Source organism: Erythranthe guttata, chromosome 3 (assembly GCF_056151865.1).
Source record: "Erythranthe guttata isolate IM_541 chromosome 3, IM_541, whole genome shotgun sequence".
Lineage (NCBI taxonomy): Eukaryota > Viridiplantae > Streptophyta > Magnoliopsida > Lamiales > Phrymaceae > Erythranthe > Erythranthe guttata.
Window position 1 is genome coordinate 15,671,033 of NC_142535.1, and position 25,449 is coordinate 15,696,481.

General features: G+C 40.0%; 4 protein-coding genes and 1 pseudogene across 5 annotated transcripts; 1 reads left to right on the top strand and 4 right to left on the bottom strand.

Moving 5' to 3' along the window:
* Window positions 1-5,410: 5,410 nt before the first annotated feature.
* On the top strand, window positions 5,411-7,479 carry LOC105968695 (cysteine protease RD19A). Its single transcript, XM_012993340.2, has 4 exons — window positions 5,411-5,977; window positions 6,327-6,446; window positions 6,676-6,919; window positions 7,025-7,479. The coding sequence occupies exons 1-4, from the start codon at window positions 5,501-5,503 to the stop codon at window positions 7,303-7,305; spliced, it is 1,122 nt and encodes a 373-aa protein (XP_012848794.2). The 5' UTR covers window positions 5,411-5,500; the 3' UTR covers window positions 7,306-7,479.
* Window positions 7,480-9,082: 1,603 nt separating this feature from the next.
* On the bottom strand, window positions 9,083-10,972 carry LOC105969031 (ribonuclease 3-like protein 3). Its single transcript, XM_088816060.1, has 3 exons — window positions 10,467-10,972; window positions 9,979-10,122; window positions 9,083-9,492 (listed from the first exon to the last, which is right to left on the bottom strand). The coding sequence occupies exons 1-3, from the start codon at window positions 10,929-10,931 to the stop codon at window positions 9,199-9,201; spliced, it is 903 nt and encodes a 300-aa protein (XP_088672186.1). The 5' UTR covers window positions 10,932-10,972; the 3' UTR covers window positions 9,083-9,198.
* A 948-nt stretch (window positions 10,973-11,920) lies between these two features.
* Window positions 11,921-15,854, bottom strand: LOC105969029 (elongation factor 2). Of its 2 annotated transcripts, none has more exons than XM_012993751.2 (4): window positions 15,604-15,854; window positions 14,805-14,862; window positions 14,626-14,713; window positions 11,921-14,535 (listed from the first exon to the last, which is right to left on the bottom strand). In XM_012993751.2, the coding sequence occupies exons 2-4, from the start codon at window positions 14,805-14,807 to the stop codon at window positions 12,095-12,097; spliced, it is 2,532 nt and encodes an 843-aa protein (XP_012849205.1). In that variant the 5' UTR covers window positions 14,808-14,862; window positions 15,604-15,854; the 3' UTR covers window positions 11,921-12,094. The 2 variants fall into 2 exon arrangements, with proteins under 2 accessions (XP_012849205.1, XP_088671784.1); XM_088815658.1 differs by having other exon boundaries at window positions 15,550-15,625.
* A 2,560-nt stretch (window positions 15,855-18,414) lies between these two features.
* Window positions 18,415-19,998, bottom strand: LOC148771921 (uncharacterized; annotated as a pseudogene).
* A 62-nt stretch (window positions 19,999-20,060) lies between these two features.
* On the bottom strand, window positions 20,061-21,166 carry LOC105968310 (uncharacterized). The gene is made up of 3 exons (XM_012992939.2): window positions 20,924-21,166; window positions 20,177-20,725; window positions 20,061-20,075 (listed from the first exon to the last, which is right to left on the bottom strand). The coding sequence occupies exons 1-3, from the start codon at window positions 21,164-21,166 to the stop codon at window positions 20,061-20,063; spliced, it is 807 nt and encodes a 268-aa protein (XP_012848393.2).
* Window positions 21,167-25,449: the final 4,283 nt, after the last annotated feature.

A 25,449-nucleotide genomic window follows, 5' to 3' on the forward strand; every position in this document is an offset into this window, starting at 1 on the left:
TTCAACGAGTTTAGACTCGCAGCTATATGAAATATTTAGCCTCTAAATCGGCTTTAAACGGAGATTATTATTTCTCCAACCCCACGAGTATCAGGCTCGGAGTTAATCTCATAGTCTCTAAATCGATTTTCAACTGAGATTATTATATCTTTTACTCAACGAGTATCATGCTCGGAGTTAATATATTGGCCTCTAAGTCGGCCCACAGATCTGTTAAAACTAGCACGTGCTTATAACACTGCTTGGGATCCACAAGCTTGCAAATATAAATTTCAGCAGCAATTCAACAAATATATAAACAATATACTAATATACATATATAACGTGTTATAGAATAAACTATAATAACTCAAGTATGTTTATATACGTATATTATATATTACACAAAGGAAATAATATATATTGTAAGTAGTATTGAACTACTACATAATATAAATTTGAAGGATACAAAATGTGCTGATGGAAGTTCAATCTGTATATTTCTCATTTCGGATGTATCTATATATACAAGAAAGCATTGATGCTTTGTCATGCTAAGTATATAGAAATGTGACACGTAGCTTGTCTTTGAATACTTAGTGCATAAGAAAAAGACTAGATATATATTACAATACTCCCCCTTGAACTAAGTATTATGAGTAGCTGCTATAAATTTGATGAGTAAAATGTATGTATGCCTCGTTAAAAATCTCAAGTCGGAAAACCCAGTGGGATAAAACCGATCAAAAGGGAAAAAGAGTGCATAACTCAATCCAAGCTATGTGCATAAGCTGCCTCGTTAAAAACCTTTGCTGGAAAACCCAATGGGACAAAACCAGTCAAAAGGGAAAAAAAGTGCAGCGCACTATTGCTCCCCCTGAAATGAGCAGTGTAAACCTCCGGGGTGAGCTATCAATCTTGCTCCATATTGACTCTTCTCATTCCAATGCCATATACCAATTTCTCAAATGTAGAAGCCTGGAAGGACATGGTTCAATCGCCTTTTATGTATCTGTGCTATATAATCAACATTATCATGTTAGTGGGCATGTTTTTTTGGTAAATCAACAAGATGTACCTGCACCATTACAAAACATTGTTCACTATTATAATTATCGTAGATAATCTATTGAGAAATTGAGAATGTAAAAATATTAGCGATGATTATCTCATTTATATCACATATTTCATGGAAATAACTTATGGGATTCTCGATATTCTCGAGATTTGATATCGACTTTTCGATATCAGGCTCAACAGATTTATCTGGAGCATTCTCACTAGGAACCACCTTATTTGAGGGTTCATTGATTTTCCCCTTTCTTTTTCTAGGAACAACGTCCTTTGATCCAATAGGTCTACCCTGTTTTTGTCGTGGGGGATCATCATTCATTTTCGCATGTTCTTCAGAAACAGCGATCCTAGCTGGAACATTCACAGCTGGAATATAAGACTTCGTGACTTTACTTGCATCATTAAATGCATCAGGAAGTCTATTGGCAATATTTTGTAAATGAATGATTCTATGGATCTCATTTTCACATTCAGATGTACGTGGGTCTAGATGAGATAAATGTTGCTCACACCATGTGAGATTTTCGATTGGTTTTTATTTATCATTATCACGGATATTCTGAATATCCTTACCAATCGGTATAAATAATGTCTCATCAAAATGACAATCCGCAAATCTAACGTTAAATAAATCACCCGTCATTGGTTCCAAGAACCTGATAATTGACGGTGAATCAAACCCAACGTATATGCCAAGTCGGTGTTGGGGACCCATTTTAGTCCTCTGGGGATGAGGAATTGACACTTGCACAGCGCAACCAAATGTGCGAATGTGCGAAATATCGGGCTCAAAGCCTAATGCCAATTGCATTGGAGAATGCAAATGATAAGCAGTGGGGCGTAATTTAATCAGTGCTGATGCATGCAATACTGCATGGCCCCATGCTGCATTAGTGAGTTTAGATCTCATCAGCAAAGTACGAGCAATTATTTGGACGCTTTTAATCAAAGATTCCGCCAGTCCATGTTGAGTGTGAACGTATACTAATGGGTGCTCGAAATTCATTCCCAGAGCTGCACAATAATATGTGCCAGCAAACGCGCAAATGCTGCATTTCGCGTATATAATAAGCATACGTAGTATCATTAGGCAACATAATTGTTGCATTCCCGGAGTCATCTATTATCTCCACGGGATTTGATATGATTTTAACTTGTGCCTTGCACAATGTCACACTCGAGAAATATATTTATTATTGAATATTGAGTGTGTAACTGCACTATCTCAGTAGGCAATAGTCATCAATGTTGTTCATGTACGTGTATCAGCTCGACCTCGGGTATTTATCCTCCAAGGGAGATATGTACATGTGGGTTTATTCAAAACAACTCAATCTTGGGAATCACACATTCCAAGAGAGGTTAAACATGGATACACACAAAATAACTCAATCTCGGGAATCACATATTCCGAGAGAGATATATATACACTGGATACAAGATAACCCAAACCTTTTAAATTTGGGCTTGTGATTAATAGCCTTTAAGTTGGCTCTTGACGGGTTTTACCTCGTCTAATGACTCTACGAGCTTCAGGCTCGGAGATTTATTCAGATATTTGGTCTTCAAATCGGCTTTTGACGGATATTATCACATCTTAACTCGACGAGCTTCAGGCTCTGAGATATTTTCAGATATTTGGCCTTTTGAATTGGCTTTTGACGGATATTATCACGTCTTAACTCAACGAGCTTCAGGCTCGGAGATATCTTCAGATATTTGGCCTTTAAATCGGCTTTTGACGGATATTATCACGTCTTAACTCAACGAGCTTCAGGCTCGGAGATATTTTCAGATATTTGACCTTTAAATCGGCTTTTGACGGATATTATCACGTCTTAACTCAACGAGCTTCAGGCTTGGAGATATCTTCAGATATTTGGCCTTTAAATCGGCTTTTGACGGATACTATCACATCTTAACTCAACGAGCTTCAGGCTCGGAGGTGCTTTCAGATATTTGGCCTTTAAATCGGCTTTTGACGGATATTATCACGTCTTAACTCAACGAGCTTCAGTCTCGGAGTTATATTTGTGATTTAGCCTCTAAATCGGCTTTCTTGTCTCAACGAGTTTAGACTCGGAGTTGTATTAAATATTTAGCCTCTAAATCGGCTTTCTTGCTTCAACGAGTTTAGACTCGGAGCTATATTAAATATTTAGCCTCTAAATCGGCTTTCTTGCTTCAACGAGTTTAGACTCGGAGCTATATTAAATATTTAGCCTCTAAATCGGCTTTCTTGCTTCAACGAGTTTAGACTCGGAGCTGTATTTTATTTATTTGACTGGAATTCCAACGTCTTGGCTCAACGAGTTTTTCACTCGGAGTTATAGTAGACCTCTATACGGCCTCTGTTAAGCTATACGGGTACTATGCCCGAAGTTAAAAGGATAGCCTCTATATCGGCTTTAAAGGGAGATTATTATTTCCCCAACTCCACGAGCTTTGTGCTCGGAGTTAATCTCATAGTCTCTAAATCGACTTTCAACTGAGATTATTATATCTTTTACTCGACGAGCATCATGCTCGGAATTAATATCTTGGCCTCTAAGTCGGCCCACACATCTGTTAAACTTAGCACGTGCTTATAGCACTACTTGGGATCCACAAACTTGCAAATATAAATTTCAGCAGCAATTCAACAAATTAATAAGCTATAGATTAATATACACGAATCCATCATATCCTTTGAGAAATGATAGCGTATAAAATACCGAAGTATTCGCTAATCATTCTCGTTTGTCATTTCGACAATAGATTGAGGATCTGGATTTTCGTAAAATAAAATAGAAAGAAGAGTACGAAAATAGCAAATCCCTATCGAGCAAAAACTCGTGCCGATAACATATTATAGAATAAAACCCTATTAGCTCAGAAGATAAAATATAATTAATTAAGCTAATATCTTATCTTATAACATATGAATTGATGGGCAAAGGAAATGAGGAATTTTAATTGAAGACCGAATGCTACTACCCTTATTTCACACTCAGGTCATGTATTTATACATGAATATTACAAAGCCTTAGTCATACTATCATATGATATCTATAATTGAGAGAAAGACACGTAGCAATCATATACTTAGTCCACAAGTAATAATAAAATATTACAATACTAATTAATTAATTGGTTAGTCAGAATAATTCTGAAGCCATAATAAATAAATAAATGTACCGAAAAATCTTTAGCACCAATTTTAGGCTGTCACTTTCACCTAGCTTTCACATATTTGTAATTTATATATAGCTCCATATCTATAAGGCATTAAAAAATCAAAAGTTGACGTCATTCATGAAGTGTCATTGGAGATATTTAAGATGTTATTTCCATGACTTAATTGCACATAACCCCCCATATGTTTAATTGTTAAATACACCATCGTGTTTAAAAAAATTACCAAAAACCCCCATGTTGCATATATATATATATCTATCTCACGGCCCCTAATCAAATATACATTAAAAACAAATCAAAATCACAAATAAATCATTAATTAAGAAAAATACAATTCATCCGTGAATAACTTTGTAATTCACTATTGAACCAAGCTGATACAAATTGAATTAGAAAGCTAAATCAAATAACTGCGGTTTTCATATTTTAAATTTTGCAAAAATCAAACTACAAAGGAGTTAAAATCACGTTCAAATCCACTAATTTGTATGGCTTCAAATTTCTTCCATCTAAATATAATTGAATTTAACATAATTGGCATATAACCGGAACCAAATAACAATAACTAATGTTTATGACATGTTACACCTAGTGAAACTATCGAGTGATTTTATACCATAAATCTATATAAATAATTATCCATTGAGCACACATAAACATATATATCAATGGTGCACTACATTTCCCCGATTGTAGTATCTACAAAACCCGAGAACTAATATCTGACATACCTCAACAAATTAATTTGAACAAGTCTATCTACCATGGATCATGCATTATATTGTCTCATTTGTCTTACTCTACTATAAGATCAATTTTCCCCAACTTGTAATTATTCTTGTTAAAGTACAAATCAAAGTGATTTTAATTAATTAATTTTGAATAAATTAAACATTTGAACTTTTATTAGTGTGATTACGCATCTATTAATTACTAATATTTTTTTTCTTGACAAAAAGAACCAACTTTAGACGTTATCATAAATCATAATCAACTATGCTAGTGGCAAAGAAAAGTAATTAACAAAGTCTTAAACTCTAGCAATAATTGCAAACCCCGTCAAAATTACTCATTTACCCCTACCTTTCTTGGCGAGCAACAGCACACGTCATTTGTATTAACGGATAAGCAACAATCAACCATAGCAAATGCGCCACGTGTCCTTATCTCATTAGCCAGTACCCACCCACTATCACCTCTCCCTAGCCAATATAAACACAACTCCCACTCCACTGGAAAAAAAATATCTTTCTTTCTCTCTCTCTCTACAATGGCTTCTTCTTCGCTCCTTTTCCTTCTCTCTCTAACCCTCCTATCCTCTGTGCTCGCGTCCACCGAGAGTATCCTGGACACGGTCACCGACGATCCCCTGATCCGGCAGGTCGTATCCGACGGCGCCGATGCCGTCGATCAGCTCCTCCACGCCGACCACCACTTCTCGCTGTTCAAAACCAAGTACGGGAAGTCGTACGCCACCCAGGAGGAGCACGACTACAGATTCTCGGTCTTCAAGGCTAACCTGCGCCGATCTAAGCGCCACCAGATCCTCGACCCCTCCGCCGTCCACGGCGTCACCAAGTTCTCAGATTTGACCCCCGAGGAGTTCGAGAAGAGCTACCTGGGCCTCCGCCAGAAGAAACTCAAGCTTCCGGTCGACGAGAACAAGGCGGCCGTTCTGCCGACTGAAGATCTACCCACGGACTTCGACTGGAGAGATCACGGCGCCGTTACCGCCGTTAAAGATCAGGTATTTTTTTTTCTCAGTTGACTTTATTATTTCTTCTTGTGTCACTAGTAGATATGTTGATCGAACATATACAAGCTTAATTGTTAATTAGAATCATAATTTTGTTAATTAATTCTTCAAATGACTTGTTAATCGATTTTTACATATTGAACGTGTTAGACCCTAATTCAAATTAGGGCTCTGTATTTCATATTTTCAATTGAAGGATTAGATATAGGTGAACATATATAATCCTGAAATGAAATATTGTACTTGGAAAACTATTATTGCTATGATATATATATGTGTGTGTATGTATATGTGTGTAGGTATAGATGATGAATTTCTTTGTTTGGTGTGTTGTGATTAGGGTTCTTGCGGGTCGTGTTGGTCGTTCAGCACAACCGGTGCGCTGGAAGGAGCTCACTATCTGGCAACTGGGGAGCTAGCCAGCCTCAGTGAGCAGCAGCTTGTGGATTGTGATCATGAGGTTTTGATTATATTTAATTTTAATTTTAATTTTTAAAAGTTTATTTATATACTCGAAGAGAACGTATGTTTGAAGCCTATTAATATGGAAACTAATTGAGGAATCATCCATGTAGCAAGAACTCGTTAGATTCGTATGATTCGTATTTTTCACACTGAGATTATTATTAATGCTTCTATTATCGGCCACTGCCAAAACATATTTTGCTCAAATTCAATGTTATTTGCAGTGCGATCCAGATGAAGCTAACTCGTGTGATGCGGGGTGCAACGGTGGACTAATGAACAACGCCTTCGAGTACACTCTGAAAGCCGGTGGACTTCAGAGAGAGAAAGACTATCCCTACACTGGAAAAGACGGTGTCTGCAAGTTCGACAAAACCAAGGTCGTCGCATCAGTATCGAACTTCAGCGTTGTGTCACTAGACGATAGCCAAATCGCAGCAAATCTTGTTAAGTACGGCCCTCTTGCAGGTATGAGCCGATTTTTCAAATAAACAAGAGCTTCGATTTCATTATAAGTTATAATATTATAAAAAAAACAAATTCCAATATCCGTGGGTTTTTTTTATCTGACAGTGGGGATTAATGCTGCTTGGATGCAAACATATATCGGCGGAGTTTCTTGCCCATACGTTTGTGGGAAACGCAATTTGGACCACGGGGTTCTCCTAGTTGGATATGGTGCTGCTGGATATTCGACTATTCGACTAAAGAACAAGCCTTACTGGATTGTGAAGAACTCTTGGGGAGAAAGCTGGGGAGAGGAAGGGTATTACAAGATTTGCAAGGGTCACAATGTGTGTGGGGTGGAGTCCATGGTTTCTAGTGTGAATGCTATCCACACGACTTCAGCGTAACTCGTCTAAAATTGAGTTACCGATTAAATTGTGTACTAAGTTGCAATATGTGTATTGTGTATGCGTAGGCTCGTGTAAATAAGAAACGCTTTCCGATTGTACTTTACTACTTTCAGTGCCCGATAGCAGCTCCTTGAAGCTCTTTGGGATTTTATAAACATTCCCGAATTATGTAATCTTTAATTTCGATGGATATAATTATGCGTATTTAATTGTTGCATCGTATGCATTTGTAGAAATTGAACTGAAAAGTGTTTGTGCTCGAAGCAGAACACCTCTCGTGCCCACAACAAATAGGACTATGCACATGAAAATAATAAACTCAGATTCAACATACATTACAAAGATGTATTTTTCGTATATCTGTTATTCAAAGATGAGAGAACCACCCTAAATTTAAATTAAGGCTTAAATTCCAATGTACTCGAAACTTTTTAGCACTTATAGACATCTGAATTTCCATTTACCACTTGGAGGTAACTTTCTTAACACTTGTATATTGATTCTGAAATATACATAAGCTTTCACACCCTAAACGGCGAAAAGTCGTAGAAGGTGAATTTTTAACATAGTCCTATTTGTGGCACTATCCACCCTTGTTTTGTTGTACAAATTCTTAGAAAAATTCCAAAGTTAGATAAAAATATGTAGAAGATTCCTGAAAATTAGAGAAATTACTAGGAAGTTTAATTGCATAAATATTTCATATTATACTTTTAGAATATTCTGGCAGAGCTCTAGGGATATATTCAGAGTCTATGTATCATATCAATTTATAATGTTCGTTAAGCACATGAAGTAGTATAAATAGGTATAGTTGTTTAATTTGTGTCTATCGAAGAGTTCAAATTATAATCAAATGCATGTGTGAAAAAAATAACTATTAAAGTTTACTTTATCAAATATTTTTTGTTAGAAAATATGCAAACATTGGTGCCGAATGACATCTAGAACCGTAAGATATTAGTGTGACAAAAATGTCTAATACCAAATCACAAAGAAATCTAGAATAGTTAGGAAAATATTATGTAGTGAATTCCGAGTGGACAGATTAGATGATTTTATTTTGAGTATGAGTTGCATGTTATCTTGTTATGTTTCCCAGGTCGTTTGCAATTTCACTCCATAATGCTGGAAAGCAAAGCAATAAATTTCACTCTATAAAAGCAATAAATGAGCTGCCTGCTCAGTCTGCTTCGACATAGGGAATGACGCGATGGATATTAACAGTAGAAAATATTAACAGTAGAAGAAGAATTGATAGAGGTGAAATAAATTCGATGGATACTAACAGTAGAAGAATTGATAGAGGTGAAAAAAAGAATTGATAGAGTTCGATGGATATTAACAGTAGAAAATATTAACAGTAGAAGAAGAATTGATAGAGGTGAAATAAATTCGATGGATACTAACAGTAGAAGAATTGATAGAGGTGAAAAAAAGAATTGATAGAGTTCGATGGATACTAACAGTAGAAGAATTGATAGAGGTGAAAAAAAGAATTGATAGAGGTGAAAAAAGTGGTGAAAAAAGTGGGTCGTTGTTGTTTACTGTCGGGACGCCCATTTTGGATTTGGTTCAGCGAAAAGGTGGAAAGTCGAGTGCTATGCGGTCTATTTTAGCTACGCGATATAGGAAAGTTTTTGTTTCCCATGTCGTTTACAATTTCTATAAAAGCAATAAATTTCACTCTATAATGCTGCAAACAAAGTTACTGAGACCAATTCTTTATCGATTTTTTTTTTTTTACTTTGATTTTATTCTGTTTTTTTTAAGTTGCGCATCTAGTTTATCAATTAAAAATACTAATGCTATTAATCAATTATTATTATCTTCAGGATTTTCAAGCTTCAATTTTCAATTTTCTTATAATGTTGTGGCATGCTTCGTGCTCTATTGTTGGCTACCACTCTCATTATCTTGAGGATTTTCAAGCTTCAATTTTCTTATAATCTTGTGGCATGCTTCATACGCTGCTCTATTGTTGGCTACCACTCTCTTGGCTCTATACTTTGCTCTTCCAACGAATTCACCATCCACCATAAATTCGACTTCTCCTGTTTCTTTCCACAAGTCTCTACTTTCGAGTTTCACTTTGTTTTTCTGGCAAATCTCGTATAGCAACGTCACTGGATGTGTGTGTAGAGTTGATGGAGTGATCATAGGCTGCAATAGATTCTTGACGATCTACACAAACGAACACATAAATAAGCCACATAGCATCTTGATCTCATTGTACAACTATAAAAATCATTAATGACTAAACTAATATAATTGCCCCAAGATTTGACAAAATGCTTTTAAAGAAAGATTTTCATAAACTTCGAATTGAAGCAGATTTCGAACTTATTCAGATTCGACAAAAGGCTTTTAGGGAAATATTTTCAAAATTTCGGATTTAAGTAGATTTCAAAGTTAGTCCAAATCGAGAGTTTGAACTGTTTTTGGACCCCGTAAACATTTAACTCCGTCTTTTAGCACGTGTCATGTGTATCTTCAACAAAGTCCTCGACTAAAAAACGGACTATAAACTATAAGATTCTCTCTATTCAAGGACAGTCGATACGAATAAAAAATGGACTGATCAATATAATAGATGCATACATTTATTTAATTTATGAGAACTAAGTGAATGAATGACACATAAATTCAAAAGGGTATAAAAGGAAAAACCTTGCAAGTTGTCTCCATGGAGTTGGAATCAATATAAATAGCACCCACCAAAGATTCAACAATATCTGCAAGTGCTTTTGGTGCATTAAGCAGTCCTGACGAATGTATTGGATAATTCACAATTGCCTCCTCGAATTCTTTAATCTGTTTTATAATAAACAAAAAATATTTAAATTAATTAATTCTACAAAAAGAAAAAAATAATTAAAAAAAGGGCAAATTACGGTCACTCAGTTATGGTCAAATTACGAAAACCTCCTCCTCTTCTCAACTATGTAAATTTAGGGATTTTAAATTGGTAAAATCGAACCGAAATTTTGGTACGCCAATATTTCGTACTGTTTACCGAATTGAATATACGGTAAATAACCGAATTACCTAAATTTTATATAAAAATATTTAAAGTGAGATGATGTAATTACCCAAACAAAAGGTGTTTTTTCTTAATTCTAATTGGCCCTTAAAAAAATAATAATTCAGATAATTACTTGTCCAGCGAGAAGGGGTTTCTTGTGGCGCAGAAACGTGTGGAGCTTGTACTTGAAAGCCACACGTGCGAGCTTCTCGGTGTCAACGTTTGCGGCTCGGAGCTTGGTGAGTTGACCCGGCGGCAAATCTGGGTACAGCCTGAAATGCTCCTCCGCCATGAAAAAACTGAGAATTGAGTCTCCGATGTACTCGAGCCTCTCGTACGACGTCGTAGAGGTCTTGTCCTGGTCCAAGTACGAGTAGTGTGTGAACGCCTGTTGCAGCAAATTAGGGTTTATGAATTCGTATCCGATTATATCCTTGATTTTATCCACCAGATTATCATCCGATGATTGTTTACCCCCAGCTTCATCTTCTTCTCCGTGATTCTCGCTGGCTTTATCCACCAGATTATCCCGTGATTTATCTGCTGCTGCTGCTGCTTCTTCTTCTTCTTCGTGATTTTCAAGACGAAGGTCTTCCATGGTTAATGACGATATTTTTTGACTTTTTGTGTGTATTACGGGTGTTGTTATATATATATATATATATATATATATATATATATATATATATATATATATATATATATATATATATATATTATATATGTGACGCGAGTGAATCGAGACAAGCAATTTGTTTCCTAGTACAACAAGATACGGCGGTGAATGAGTGTGTGGAATATTAAATAGGGTTTCAACATTGATATGGTTAATAATTTATTTAAGAAAAATATAAAAATAAATAAACGTAAGGACCAAGTTATGTAAATTGCGAAAAAAACCCTCTTATTTGGGTAATTACAGTTACCCCTCATTTTAAATATTTTAACATATAATTTATGTAATTCGGTTATTTACCGAACCAAATCGTATATTCAGTTCGGTAAACGGTATAAAATGTTGGCGTACCGAAATTTCGGTTTAGTTCTACCGATTTAACACCCCTAATTTTACCTCTGGAGTGTTTTTTCCGTACAATAATAAATAGTTATTGGTGGGGGTGGCTGTAATTACCCAAACATAAGTCAGGTTTTCGTAATTTGATCATAACTCAGGGGTGACCGTAATTTGCCATAAAATAAAAAAGTTTCATATTCGAGTAAATTGGCAAACAAGTTCTAATTTAACGAATAATATGGTCTTTTCAATGTATGTAAGAAAAATGTATGCTGATTCTCAATCTAACCACTATGTCAATTTCTTTTCTTATGTTCTTCGTTTTGAATTGGCACGAAATTAGGGTTTACTGTTGCATAGATATGATCCGAGCTACGGTTTCATGATTGAGCAGCGGTTCGATTGATCAACAATTCAATTGGTTACAACAATAACTAATTAATTTAGCAAATTATTATTTATATTATTAAAAATAACGTTTTTCAATTTATAATGTATACATAATTCATTTAGTGTACAGTACTTTGTTATTTAAGAAGGAAAAAAAAACAATTCACACTGTAAATCATATATTTTGCAAGTGTGTTGAAAATAATTAACCACACCAAACATCTCACACACTAATTAATTATCAAAACTCCATAGAAGAAATTATAAGTTAAAAAAATCCAAATTATTCCCAAAAAAAACAACCAGCAAAAACAAAATCCAAAAACCAAAGCAACAAAAACCAAGTCTTTAAAAACTCAGAGCTTATCCTCAAAATCAGAGAGTGGAGTCATCTGCTCCTTCAAACCCTTCCTCTTCCTAATATCCGCAACAAGTGTAGCCGCCTGCGAACCGGCTTCCAACGGATCCGAACTCATCGTATCCCAATGGTCGAACACGCACTGAGGGAACGCTTGACCGGAAGTCGCGGCTCTCAGCGTAGCCGAGAAACCAAACGACTCAACCACCGGCAAGTACGCCTTGATGTTGTAAAGCGGCGTACCGGGCCTCTGCATTTCCTCGAACACGTGTCCGCGCTTCTGATTCAGCACGCTGTAGATGCCGCCGAGCGCCTGCTCGGGCGCTTGAATTTCCACGAGATAAACCGGCTCCAAAAGCCTCGGCTTTGCCGTAATCTGCGACGCGTAGATAACCCTCCGGGCGGTCGGGATAACCTGTCCCCCGCCCCTGTGGATGGCGTCAGTGTGTAGAACAACGTCGCAAACCTCGAAGCAGATGCCACGCATGTTCTCTTCGGCCAACGGGCCCTCCTTCGAAGCCCACTGAAAACCGGCAACGACCGAGTCCTTAATCTCGTTCAAGTACTGAACTCCCTTACACATATCGACAACCATATTCGGGCCGGTTGTTTCGGGCCCGAAAGCCCAAATCTTCTTCGCCAGCTCCTTGTCCCAGCCGAACTCCTCCGCGAGGATCTTGGATCGGATCTTCGGGTCGTCTCTCGGGCCGATTCTCCCCTCGTCGATGGCTTCGGCTAGCCCATCCTCCAGAGGCCTCGCCTCCATGTAGAGACGGTTGTGCTTGTTGGGCGACTTACTCATAACCGTACGGCACGACCTGTCGATGACCGTCTCGCGGAAGGAGACGACCGGATCGGATTTTATAATCTCAGCCCCACCCATGTAGTCGTCCACCAAGTCTTTCAGGCAGATCTCGAGGTGCAACTCCCCTGCACCGGCTATAATATGCTCACCGGATTCCTCGATAGTACAAACAACCATGGGATCGGATTTCGATAAACGCTTCAAACCCTCCACAAGCTTCGGCAGGTCCGAAGCCACCTTGCACTGCACGGCCACACGCACGACCGGGGAGACCGAAAACTTCATTGCTCTAATCGGATGCGCGTCCACTTCCTTCTCGTTTGTTAAAGTTGCGTTTTTCGTAATGAACTGATCGAGCCCCACCATAGCTACCGTGTTCCCGCACGGTACGTCTTCGACGGTTTCCTGCCTCTTGCCCATCCAAATAACGGTTCTTTGAACACTCTTGACATATAGGTCCTTCTTTTCGCCGGGGACGTAGTTCGGGCCCATGATTCTGACCTTCTGACCGGTCGAAACCTTCCCGGAGAAAACCCTACCGAAGGCAAAGAACCTTCCCTTGTCGGAAGCCGGAATCATCTTCGACACGTAGAGCATAAGAGGGCCCTCTGGATCGCAGCTCCGGATCGCGCTAGCGTAAACGTCGTCGAGCGGGCCCTCGTAAAGATTCTCGACACGGTACTTTTGAGCCGTGGCGGGAGAAGGGAGGTGGAATATCATCATTTCGAGAAGCGCGCTGCTGGCGGGGAGCCACGTCTGCATGACGCGCTTCATCAGGGGCTTGCCCAACAACTCCTTCTCGTCCGACTTCATCGTGACGCCGAGTTTCTGGAGCATCGGCCACAGCTTGTCCTTCTGCTCGTTCATGCACGTGTTGATGATCATCTTGATCGGCTCGTAGCAGAACTGGACGAATCCACGCTTACAGGTGGCGGTTCCCGTGTTCTTGGTGGTCCACTTCTTAGTCGTCGGATCGAAGAAATTCTCGCCCCAAAGTCTCTCCATCATCTTGCTCTCAACCACGCCGAATTTCGAGGCGTACATTTTCGCGAAATTCGTTAGAGTGAACGCCCAGCCGTGCAAGCCGGCGGAGAAGGCAACGGTGCCCTTCTCGGGGTAAACCTGCACATCTCCGAGAAGAGGGTCCTCGTACGTAGCCATGATCACGTTCGCATTCTCGATAACCCTCGAGAACGTCTGGTACGCTTCCTCCCCGTCGACTTGAAGCTCAAGGAAACACCTGTCCATTTTATTAACCGTAAGGACAGGCCGAATTCTTTCTCCGAGAGCTTGTCTCAACACGGTCTCTGTCTGAACACAGACACCTTCGACACAGTCAACAACCACAAGGGCGCCGTCGGTAATACGAAGAGCGGCAGTCACTTCGGACGAAAAGTCAACGTGTCCGGGCGAGTCGATCAGATTGATGAGGTACTCGTTGCCGTCTCTCTGCCCCGCGTAGCCCTTCAGGGACTCGTCGGTCATTTCGTAGTAGAGAGAGATACCGGTCGACTTGATGGTGATGCCGCGCTCGGCTTCGTCTGCTCGCGTGTCGGTCATCCTCACGTCGCCGGCAACTTCTTGCGCAATGATTCCGGCAGCAGCGACGAGTGAATCGGTGAGAGTTGACTTTCCTGTTAAGAGCGGTTACAAGATTAGATTCGTACAAGAAAGTCGATCACGAAACAAAATCGTTGTAATAGAATTAAATAAATAGTATTTACCGTGATCGACATGGGCAATGACGGACATGTTACGAATGTTGTGCTTGTTGTCCATAATCACACGGAGCCGATCAGCTGTGAATTTCACCTACAAATATTGATATAATAAATAACATGTTTTAGATCCAAGAAAATAATCGAAACCGAAAACAAAACCGAGGGTCGATCGATAAACTTACCATCTTGACTGGTTTTTTTGGTCGCTAAAGTGAATCAAATTTTTCCTCCACCAATTACCTGCAATTGACAACATAAAAAAAAAATTAAAATCATAATCATAATATTAGGAAAAACAAATTAAAAAAAACCCTAGATATTCTCATCACCTAATTAGTACTGACAAAGTTGACAGAGTGCACAAAATCAAAATCAAAATCCAAATCAAACGAATTAGGGTTTATACGATTTTGTGATGAATAACTAAAATCACCAAATATTTACTGGATAGCACGTATAATTCTCCTAAAAAATTAAAATCATAATCATTTTTTTAGGAAAAACGAATAAACAAAACCCTAGATATTCTTATCACCTAATTAGTACTCACAAAGTTGACAGAGTGCAGAAAATCAAAATCAAAATCAAAATGAAACGATTAGGGTTTATACGATTTTATGATAAATAAATAAAAAATCAACAAATATTTAACTAGTTTGCATGTATAATTCTCTTAAAGATCAAAACTTTTTTTATGCAGGTGACAATAATAAACTATAAATATCTGCAGATCTTAGGTTTTCAGATTCCATAGCAAATCAATCACGGATTGGGGAACACGAACAGAAAAATCCATAATCAATAGAAGCCATAACAACGTTAAATAAATCAAAAAAACATAACTTGATTATTAAATTAATATATGATGATGTATTTACGCTTCAATTTTATATATATTAATATAAAATTGAATAAAATAATACAAACCAGAAGATTATAAGATCAGAGAATCGAAGGGTTGAATAAGCAGAAAATACTAACCAGCCACAAACTAGAGTGAGAGAGAGAGACTAAAATAAAGAGGCGGCAGGCTTTATATATATTTATAAAGTCAAGCGTTCCTCCAAACCCTATAAAAGAGAGAATTTGCAGATACATCCCCAGAATATGTACTATTTGTAGAACCTAATCAAACTTTTAAAAGTTTCAAAAAGAATACCCCCTCCATGAGTATAAACTAAAATTGGACTGCCGAATTCGGGTTTAATTAACTTTTCTTTTTAGGAATAGTCGTAGATTTTATTAGACAAATCTTGACAACAATAAAGAAAGGGTAAAACCCTCGTTACAGGTGAGATCATTAGTCTTTGCGAGGGCATTAGCTAAACAATTCCCAGAACGTTTTACAAAAGAGAAATCACAAGATTGAAAACAAGGAAACAAGTGAAAGCAATCTTCTAGAAAAACACCAAACGGGGCAGCAGACTTTCTTCCTTCTCGGAGTGATTCCATTACCTGCAAACAGTCACCCTCTACAGTAATTGACGTCCACTCCCCCCACCTCAATCGCATAGTGCATCGCAAGCATTGTAGCGTGAGCCTCTCCCGTCACCGCCGGTGGTCGACCCAGGTGATGTTCGCGTCTCCACCACATGCATGATCCAGTATGGTCCCGAGCTATCATGGCAGTCACATAGTAATCTTGGTTCGGAGGGAAAGCTGCATCAATATTTATTTTTATAGAATCAGCAGCTGGAGGTTTCCACTTTGTTGGATGATCATTTAGCTTGGAAGAGACGGGTAGAAATTTCGCTAGGTTATACACGTCAAGGTAGCTTTTGCTCCATACCACCAGTTCCTTGAAGTCCACTCCCTCTTCACCCTGCATTTCCTTGTTTCGATTATACCAACCTTTCCACATAAACAACAATGGCCAATCCAAGAAGATCTATATCAAGAGACCCTTGCAGCTGTTGCAGCCGCCGGAAAGATAGACGCCTCGAGTCCAGTTAACTGGTTGAACGGTGTCGAATGCCACACCTCATTCATCCTCCCACAATCCCTAACAATATGGAGCAGGGTTTCGGGCTCTGAGCAACGGGGGTAGAAAGGCGGCAGGGGGATTTACGGCGGAAGAGAGCTACCCTCGTCGGCACAATATCCATGCATGCTCTCCATAGGAAATGACAAATCTTTGGTGGAAGGGGAACACTCCATATTTTCTTCCAATTAATGGAAGAAACACCCCTGGTCCCGCAAAATTGGCCCTCACCCTCCCTTGCGTGATAATATTCACTTGACCGAGAATTGGTCATTAGGCGTAAATTGCCAAATCATTAAGTTCTTTGCGTGCATGCTGCCAATGGGTGCATTGAGAATTCGTTGATGGTCAATAGGCCAGAACACTTCCTTAATAAGGCCATGGTTCCATGAACGAGTAATTGGGTTGATAATATCCGAGACACGATATGGGAAAGACGTGTGTATGTGGCGTCTCGTAAACAAGCGTGGTTGACTCCCATCAACACACCAGGGATCTCCCCAAATAGATGTATCTCGCCTATCCCCGATGCGAATTCTAATGCCCTCTTGGAGGTGATGTCGAACCGCCAAAATGCTCATCACGGTCTATAGCCCAAACTTGCCAAAAAGAAAGAGCACGTCGGATAATACCTAGCCTTCATGACCCTAGCCAAGAGCGTGTCTTGTAGCGTAATCAATCGCCAAGCTTATTGAAACAGCTCATATCTCGGAATCCAAGTCCGCCGTCTTTTTTCGACAAACACAGTTTTTGCCAACTCACCCACACCAGTTTCCTCTTCGCCTCAGAACCCCAACAAAACATCTGTATAGCCGATGCAATTTCTTCAAGAAGATTCCGCGGGAGTAAGAAGCAGCTCATCACATATGTAGGAATCGCTTGAAGCACCGCCTTGATCAAAACCTCTTTGCCCGCTCTCGATAGGTGTTTTTTGCCCCACCCTCTAATTTTCTTCCATATCCGGTCTCGCAAATAAATGAAAACCTCATTCCTAGTACGACCCAAATTTGCCGGCATACCCAAATATTTCTCATGTCTATCAACCAATGTAAATCCCAGCACCTGACTCAGCTCCTCCTTAGTATTATTCGGCGTTTTAGGGCTAAATGTCATGGTTGATTTATCAACATTAACCACTTGTCCAGAGGTGCGAGCATACAAATCAAGAATCTGCTTCAATGCCGAGGCGTCTGAGCTGGTAGTTTTGCAGAAGAAAAGAGTGTCATCGGCGAAGCATAAATTCAAGATAATTGGGGCCGAGGGGGCCAACCATATCCCGTGTAACTCATCATTTTCCACAGGTCTTTGCACCCTGCGATCAACGCCTCCGCGCAACAGATAAATAAGTAAGGAGATAGGGGATCCCCTTGTCGAAGTCCTCTCATCAGGGTCACTGATCCAAACTGAAAACCATTAAATAGAAATGCATATGAGACCGTAGATGTGCACACCAAAATAAGATCAACAAACTCAGTAGGAATCCCGAGTTTAATAAGTATTTTTCTCAAAAAAGTCCATTCAATCCGATCATATGCTTTACTAATGTCAAGTTTAATGGCCATATAGTTTTTACGATTATTAGAAAGGGTCTTAATATAATGATTAATTTCATATGCAACTAGAAAATTATCAGTGATGAGACGATTACAGACAAAGGCCGATTGAGTGGGAGAAATAAGGTCAGGCAAAATGGGTTTAAGACGATTCCCAATAACTTTCGACCCAAACTTATAGATCACATTGCACAAACTTATGGGTCGATAATCAGAAATTTTATCGGGATTCTTAACTTTAGGAATTAAAACAAGAGTAAAAAGCAGTTTGCCCCCTAAACTATGGGCCGATTTGCACTTTACCCCCAAACAAAAAAAAATTGCACGTTTTTACCTAAACTCGTTAATTCGTTGCACGGTGCCCCCTGAACTCCATTTTCCGGCAATTTTGTCTGAAAAGTTGAAACATGTGCCTTGCACGTGACATTTGCAGGGTATATTCGTCTATTCACTTACATCTTGTATATTAAATATAAATTAATCTTTAAAAAAACAAAAAAAGAAATAAAAACAAAAAAAAACAAAAAACTAAAAAAGAGAAAAATATATTGAGTCTTCTTCTTCCCTTCGCCCTTCGGAAGAGACGACCCAATCTCCAAAACCTCGTCTTTGTTATTCACCTTGTTTTTAATATCCAGATGCATCGGCTTCTTTCGCCCTAGGTTTCGTCTCGAATTTGTGAGAAGGTCGATCGGAATTTGTGGAATAAACCCCATTCCTTGGATTATCGAAGGGCGAATTCTTCGGATGATGATTTCTCCGGGGCTCAATTGTGGAAGCTTTACCCTTGCCTGAAGGCTCCGGCGGCGAAGCGAAATCAGGGCTGGGGAAGTGCCGTACACGATTACCGCCAGCACCAATTGGCGAGGATTTCAAAAACCCTCCGACTTGATACGATTTGGATGATTCTCCGCCGGTTGGAGACTTCTTTCTCAACTGATCCGAAGACTTGCGCGGCGGCGGCGGCGACGCCGCAGCAGTCGAATCTCGCAGCGGAGAATGATACCGAGGTTGTGTCGACGAGACGGAGTCCCGGAAAGGAGACTGGCGAACAGGAGAAGCGCAAGGATGGGTTAGGTCTCCTCGACGGAGATTTGACGGAGCGGGGGCGGCGGTGGGGGTGGCCGCCGCTGGATTGACCGTCCTTGTTCCACCGGAGATGCTGCAGGGTAAAATTGTGCAGCGTTTGAGATTTTGCAGGAAAGGGGGACGCCATAGCAGTAAAACCAACCAAAACGGCACCGATCGATTTCAGATAAAACCGTCACCGGTTAATTCCACCGGATTCACAAAGTTATAGCCTCTGCAACAATTACAAACCCTTCTTCCCCGACAAGTGTTTTGTGCTCGATTTTGGCTATTCCGCGACCCAAGCAATTGCCGAAGTAATTCCATCGGAGAATTTTGGAATTTTTTTAAATTAGTGTTTGAGATTTTTTTTGCAGGCATGAATTGGATTTTTGGGAAGAAGATGGGTGATGGTGTGATGGGTTTTTGGGAAGAAGGTCGGTGATGGTCTGATGGATTTTTGGGGAGGAGCCTGGGTGATGGTCGGATGGATGACAGCTTTTTTTTCTCTTTTTTTTTTCTTTTTTCTTTTTTTTTTTTTAATATTTATTTGCATTTATTATTAAAAATACAAGTGAATGGACGAATTTACCCCTCAAAATCTCACGTGCAAAGCACATGTTTTAACATTCCGGTCAAAATTGCCGGAAAATTGAGTTTAGGGGGCACCGTGCAACGAATTAACGAGTTCAGGTAAAAACGTGCAAATTTTTTTTGTTTGGGGGGTAAAGTGCAAATCGGCCCATAGTTTAGGGGGCAAACTGCTTTTTACTCTTAAAACAATATAGGTGAAGTTCATAGACGATGGCAAAGTTTTATGATTAAGGAATTCCAGCTCACAAGATAACACGCTAGTACCAAGAATATGCCAATACTTGGAATAAAAAATGACAGGTAACCCATCACGACCGAGAGATTTAAGGGATGCCATTTGAGTGATGGCATTGGTTACCTCGGATTCAGAAAATGGAAGAGTTAACCTATGAGCGGCCTCAGCGGAGATCCGGGGATCAATACCTTGCAACATCTCATCTATCTTATTATCGTTTGGATCAGTAGTCTTGAAAATGTGCTCAAAATAATTCGAAATAACATGCTCAATCTCCTCTGGTCGATCTCTCCATATACCGGCACTATCTTTGATTTTATGGATGATTTTATGGACCATGTTAATCTTCTTCCGAATCGTAGCTTTAGCATGAAAGAAGCTTGTATTCCTATCTCCCTCGCGAATCCATTGAACTCTACTCCGTTGACGCCAATATATATCATTCTCCACGTAAAGCTTTTCCAATTCACCATGCAGCTCCTTCATTTTAATTTTGCTATCCTCAGTAATCGTGCCGGAGCGAATGGTTTTAAGTTGTTTCGTAAGCTCTGCGATGCGCCTTTGGGGCTGTTTCACGGTTGCGTTACTCCAAGATATGAGTGCCAACTTGCACTCCTCAGTTTTGGTGATAATATCATCGACGGGGTTGATTGCTGCCTGGCCCGCCCAATGCTGGTCAATAAGGGCTTCGCAGTCATCTCACTGTATCCATGAAGCTTCAAAGCGGAGAGGCCTTCGCCGTCTGCCTCTCAAAGGGTCTGGGGTAGGACAATGCAATAACATGATCGGGCAGTGATCGGATCCTAGGTAGTCGAGGTGGGAGACTTGTGCATGGGGTTACATAGTAATCCAATCCAGAGTGGCGCACACTCTATCAAGGCGACATCGAATAGTGTCAGGATATTGCCTATTGTTCGACCAAGTAAAATGATCTCTCGTAAAACCGATATCACTAAGAGCACACTCTTTCATAGCCTCCCTAAACGCTCGGATGCTTGATGGCAGTTGTGGAGGACCGCCCTCATTCTCCGTATTGTCAAGAATTTCGTTAAAATCACCCCCGACCATCCACGGTAAATCATTGTGGTCCCGGGGTGTCAGAGGAGATTCCATGACTTGTGCCTTTGGGATTGGTCCGCAAAACTGTCAAATTCGGTAAACCGCCATTTCGCCTCCTTCTCCTTTGCATGAACTTTAACGTCAATATGATTAGGAGAAAAACTAAGAAGATCAACATTCATATCTTTCTTCCACAATAATGTTAGGCCTCCCGATTGTCCAATACTATCCACCGCCATACCGAACAAATTCCATTTCCGTTTTAAGTGTTCAATTCTTTGGGCTGAAGCTTTGGTTTCAGAATGAAACACAAGATCGGGGTGAAATTTTCGGAGGATTTCTCCAAGGACGTGAATTGTCAAAGGCTCCGCATATTAGAGTAGGTGACCAATAAGCCAACATGTGGCTGTGGTCTTTCGTATTTATTATGGTAATAAACGAACCTTTATTCGTATTAATGATAAACACCTTGGCATTCTATATCTTTGTCCCTTTGTCATAAGCATAGATATAGTCCTTACAGTTATTACAAGTACTAGTAATTGATCGTTAGGATCGTGAGATATTTACTTAAGTATTATAACTGTTAAACGTGTTCCTAGTCGAAGGGTTACGCCACCAATGAGGATATCAGCCTTTCCCATTAAGAGACTAGCACTTAGTGTATGTGTACTGCATCTCATCAGTAAACGGTATTGTGATATCGGCATGCATAAGTGGGTGCTCGTAAGTTGACGAGTTCACTGAACTCCCTCACCCTAGAAATCTCTAAGTAGCTCCCAATAATCGAGTAGAGATATCTATGGTATAGTTGTACACCATTAGTCCTTATGACCTAGACATCACCGTGACTTCACTAGAGGACCAGTTGTATCGTGACCTGTCCTTGAGTTCCACCGAGGACCATCCCAAGGGTCAGTGTTCGTGCAGTCTGAAATCTAGTGGGAGGTATGTGCATTGTAGTCGGGGATTCGATCGCTAGAATAGTCTTGGATGTCCTGTGTGTTCTGATAGTTTGTAATCATCTAAGTCTCTGGCCAGAGCTGACTAAGTGATGATTAGAGAATTCGATTCTCTAAGTCATGCACGTAACGATTACAACACTTAGAACAATTGCACCGTCATTGAACAAATAAAAAGGTCTCGACGAACCAATGCCGCTAGTTCAATCGGGACATATGTATCGAAGGGACCGTACTGTACGTTAACTATATCTGAAGGTTCTTGCAGGCACTTCATTTGTATCTAGGGAATCATGACGCGTAGTTGCTAGACGCCAATCTTGATTCGTTGGGTAATTAAGGTGAAACGAGCTTCGCCTTAATCGTAACTCTAAGGGACGATTTTTTACCATAAAGGGTTGTGGGCCCACGGCTAGCTTACACCTGAACCATCGAGGGTCACACTGCTCGTGCACATGAGATCTTTGAATAAACGGTCAGAGATAAAATGGTTTATCTCTGCATGATTGCAAGTCAATATGATTGGGTCCAACATTCGTAATTTGGAATTATGAATGAGAATAAGAAAAGGAAAAGAACATGCAAACGTATTAGTGAACTTTCTAAATCGGAAAGTTTCCAAATTTAGAAAGTGCACTGAATTAGGGTTTCCACTTTTGGAAAGTTGGAAATCGAGAGTTGGCACTCATAATGACGAGGACATTATAATGATTCCGAAAATGTAATCGTTACAATTTTCCGATCCGATCATTGAATTGAGAGAGACGAGCATGTAAAAGAACTAACGAACTTAAGTTGTTGGGCCCGGTCCAACTTAAGTCCGTTAGGGTTTTATGCAAGAGACTATAAATACTTGATTTATAGGTCTTGCACACAACACAACACACGAACTAAACCCTAGCCGCTCTCACCTCTCTCGGCCGATCTCAACCCGCGGCCACCACCGCCGCTGTCGCCACCATCTCGCCGGAATCGGCCATCCGTTGGCCGATCCTTTTGGTATTTCTTTTCTTGTTTCTGTTCTTCCATTTTTCTAACTATTACGTATCTAGTGCCATGTATTTAGTAGATCGAAGTATACGGGATGAAATCCGAGAGGAGGAAGATCGAAGAATCGAAGATGCGAGAAGGCAATTCTGAAAAACTGCTCTCGGATTTTCTGTGCTGTCCAGCGAGAAAATTCTCCATAAATCAACCAGTAATCGGATGGACGTGAAATTTTGATAGAAGTTTCATGACTCATACATCTACAATCGACCAGAAGGAATTGTCCATACAGTAAATAAGCATGGAGATATTGAAGTCGGAGCAAGGCTGTAATTTCAGATCAGCAAGTAGGTTGGATCAATAGGAGTGGGAAGAGCAGCTGGCCATCTTCTCGAGTCTTCGTTCGATTCACGCTTCAAGGACAACACGTGAGTCACACGCGCCGCCGCAGCTCGTCTTGCCGCTGCTGCCGTTCCGCCGCTGCTGCCCCGGGTTGCACGGATTGGTTTCCGTGGCAACCTAGCTTTGCTTAGTGCGCCTACCTCACGCTTCAAGAGGTAAATTCACGAATCTTTTGTAGTTAGATTCGGTTACGTTTAAATTGAATACATATGTTCGTTCTTGTATGATTTTGTGTGATTACATGAAATGTTGCAAGCATGATTATTTGATTTAAACGCGAGCATGCTAGTTGATTTAATTTCGAATAAGTAATTAAGCATGTATGTTGTTTTTAATTTCGCTGGAATCGCAAATGTACGCAATTAATTGATTTTGATTATCGGGCATGTGTTTATGTGTTTTAAATTTGTTTAAATCGCATAAAAATTTTGTTTTCCGCTGCGTACACGTGTCCGATTCCCAACACCGCAGTCTCCGCCGTTGAACTATATTCTTCATCCTGAAGTATGAGCTGTTGTTTTTTGCCACTCCGCTGATTTTCTGTCATCGTGGTGTCATCTCTCTTCTTTTTCCTGTTTGCATTTGGTACAAACACCATCTTCCTCTGTGTAGTGCCCTTAATGTCCTCAGACGCCAAAAGACTTCATTGATAACTAGATTGGTTTCGTCAACAAAAGCCATACTCATATTTTCCTTCCCTCCTCTACCGCTGCGTTGAGCTTGGTCGTTGTTCGAATATGAGCGAAAATAAAAAACATTCCCTCCTCTAACCGAGTTCCTAACCCCGCCTCCGCCACTCTCCATAGATCGAGGGTTCATTGCCTGCAAGGGTAATTTAGGATGTCCAACCTCATTACCCAATGATGCTCGAAGCCACACTCCATGTGGAAGATCCTCCCCAGGGTCCGCAAAACCATCATCATAGCGAAGAGGGCATTTATTTTTTCCATGTCCAATAATACTGTAGAGAAAGCGAAAATTTGGGAGACGTTCGTAGGTAAAATACACCCATTGCTTGGATCCGTCGGCCTTGTGAATGTAAATACCTCTTTTAAGATGGTGCGATACATCCATAACCACCTTAACTCTCGCAAATTGAGCCATCAGAAATTGTTTTTGGTTCAATACTTCAAATGCCTCCCCAACCTTATTCCCGATCTGCATAGCCATGTCAGTGCTCTTCTGGCGGTGTGGGATCTGGTGGATGCTAAGAATCATCATTATTTTGTTAACCTCCATGGTAGTTGGGTCATCGTCAGATGGGATTTCTTGGAACAAGAGGGCTTGTTTGTCGAGTAGCCCAGGGCAGCTCCCTAAAGCGTGTTTATAGTCCAACACCTGATTGAATATGATAGTAAACCTATTTATCCCAATGGACTGAATCTCACCCCCTTTCACCGGCTGAAGGAGCCTGATAGTGTTGGCCTTAAGGGTGTGTTGAGAGTACTCTTTAATTGCCGCCACTCATCCCACCAATCTCAGATCATGGACTCGATCTACGGGATGGTCATGTGCAACCTGGATAGTGATGCCTTCTTCTTACTCCAATGTCAAACAAAACTTCTTAACCAGAGATGCGGTGATATTTTCCATAAGATGAGCATCAGTGAAATAGATGAGATGAGCAACGTAGTGTATGGGATTCCAGTGAGCTGCTCAAGTTAGGGACGAGAAAAGAGGATCTGAAAAACAAAAGAAGAGATGCAAGAAAGAAAATAGGGAAAAAACTAGGCAAGTAACGTAAAAACTAAACCAGTATTTAAGAAACCCTGGTTAGCCGTCAAAACCTACAACCACAAACAACCCTAGTAAATGATGCGATCGGAGATTCTGGATAATAATGGAGAAAAACAAAACAGTAATGCCGAGAATCGAAGAACTTGATCTTGGAACGAAGAATCCTCTCATGACTAGAGAAAAACGCCTCTCATAGGGAGAGAAAAAAAATCTATTTTTTTGTGTATAAAATTGTTAGAGAATTAGTTA

Coding starts and splice junctions, on each gene's coding strand:
- LOC105969031 (XM_088816060.1), bottom strand. CDS start 10,931: ATGGAAGACCTTCGTCTTGAAAATCACGAAGAAGAAGAAGAAGCAGCA. Junction 10,123..10,466: donor AACCCCTTCTCGCTGGACAA/GTAATTATCTGA, acceptor ATTATAAAACAG/ATTAAAGAATTCGAGGAGGC. Junction 9,493..9,978: donor CCATGGAGACAACTTGCAAG/GTTTTTCCTTTT, acceptor TCGTTTGTGTAG/ATCGTCAAGAATCTATTGCA.
- LOC105968695 (XM_012993340.2), top strand. CDS start 5,501: ATGGCTTCTTCTTCGCTCCTTTTCCTTCTCTCTCTAACCCTCCTATCC. Junction 6,447..6,675: donor TTGTGGATTGTGATCATGAG/GTTTTGATTATA, acceptor TGTTATTTGCAG/TGCGATCCAGATGAAGCTAA. Junction 6,920..7,024: donor TAAGTACGGCCCTCTTGCAG/GTATGAGCCGAT, acceptor TTTATCTGACAG/TGGGGATTAATGCTGCTTGG.
- LOC105969029 (XM_012993751.2), bottom strand. Junction 14,536..14,625: donor CATTGCCCATGTCGATCACG/GTAAATACTATT, acceptor CGCTCTTAACAG/GAAAGTCAACTCTCACCGAT.
- LOC105968310 (XM_012992939.2), bottom strand. CDS start 21,166: ATGGAATCTCCTCTGACACCCCGGGACCACAATGATTTACCGTGGATG. Junction 20,726..20,923: donor TTCGATGTCGCCTTGATAGA/GTGTGCGCCACT, acceptor CTTATTGACCAG/CATTGGGCGGGCCAGGCAGC.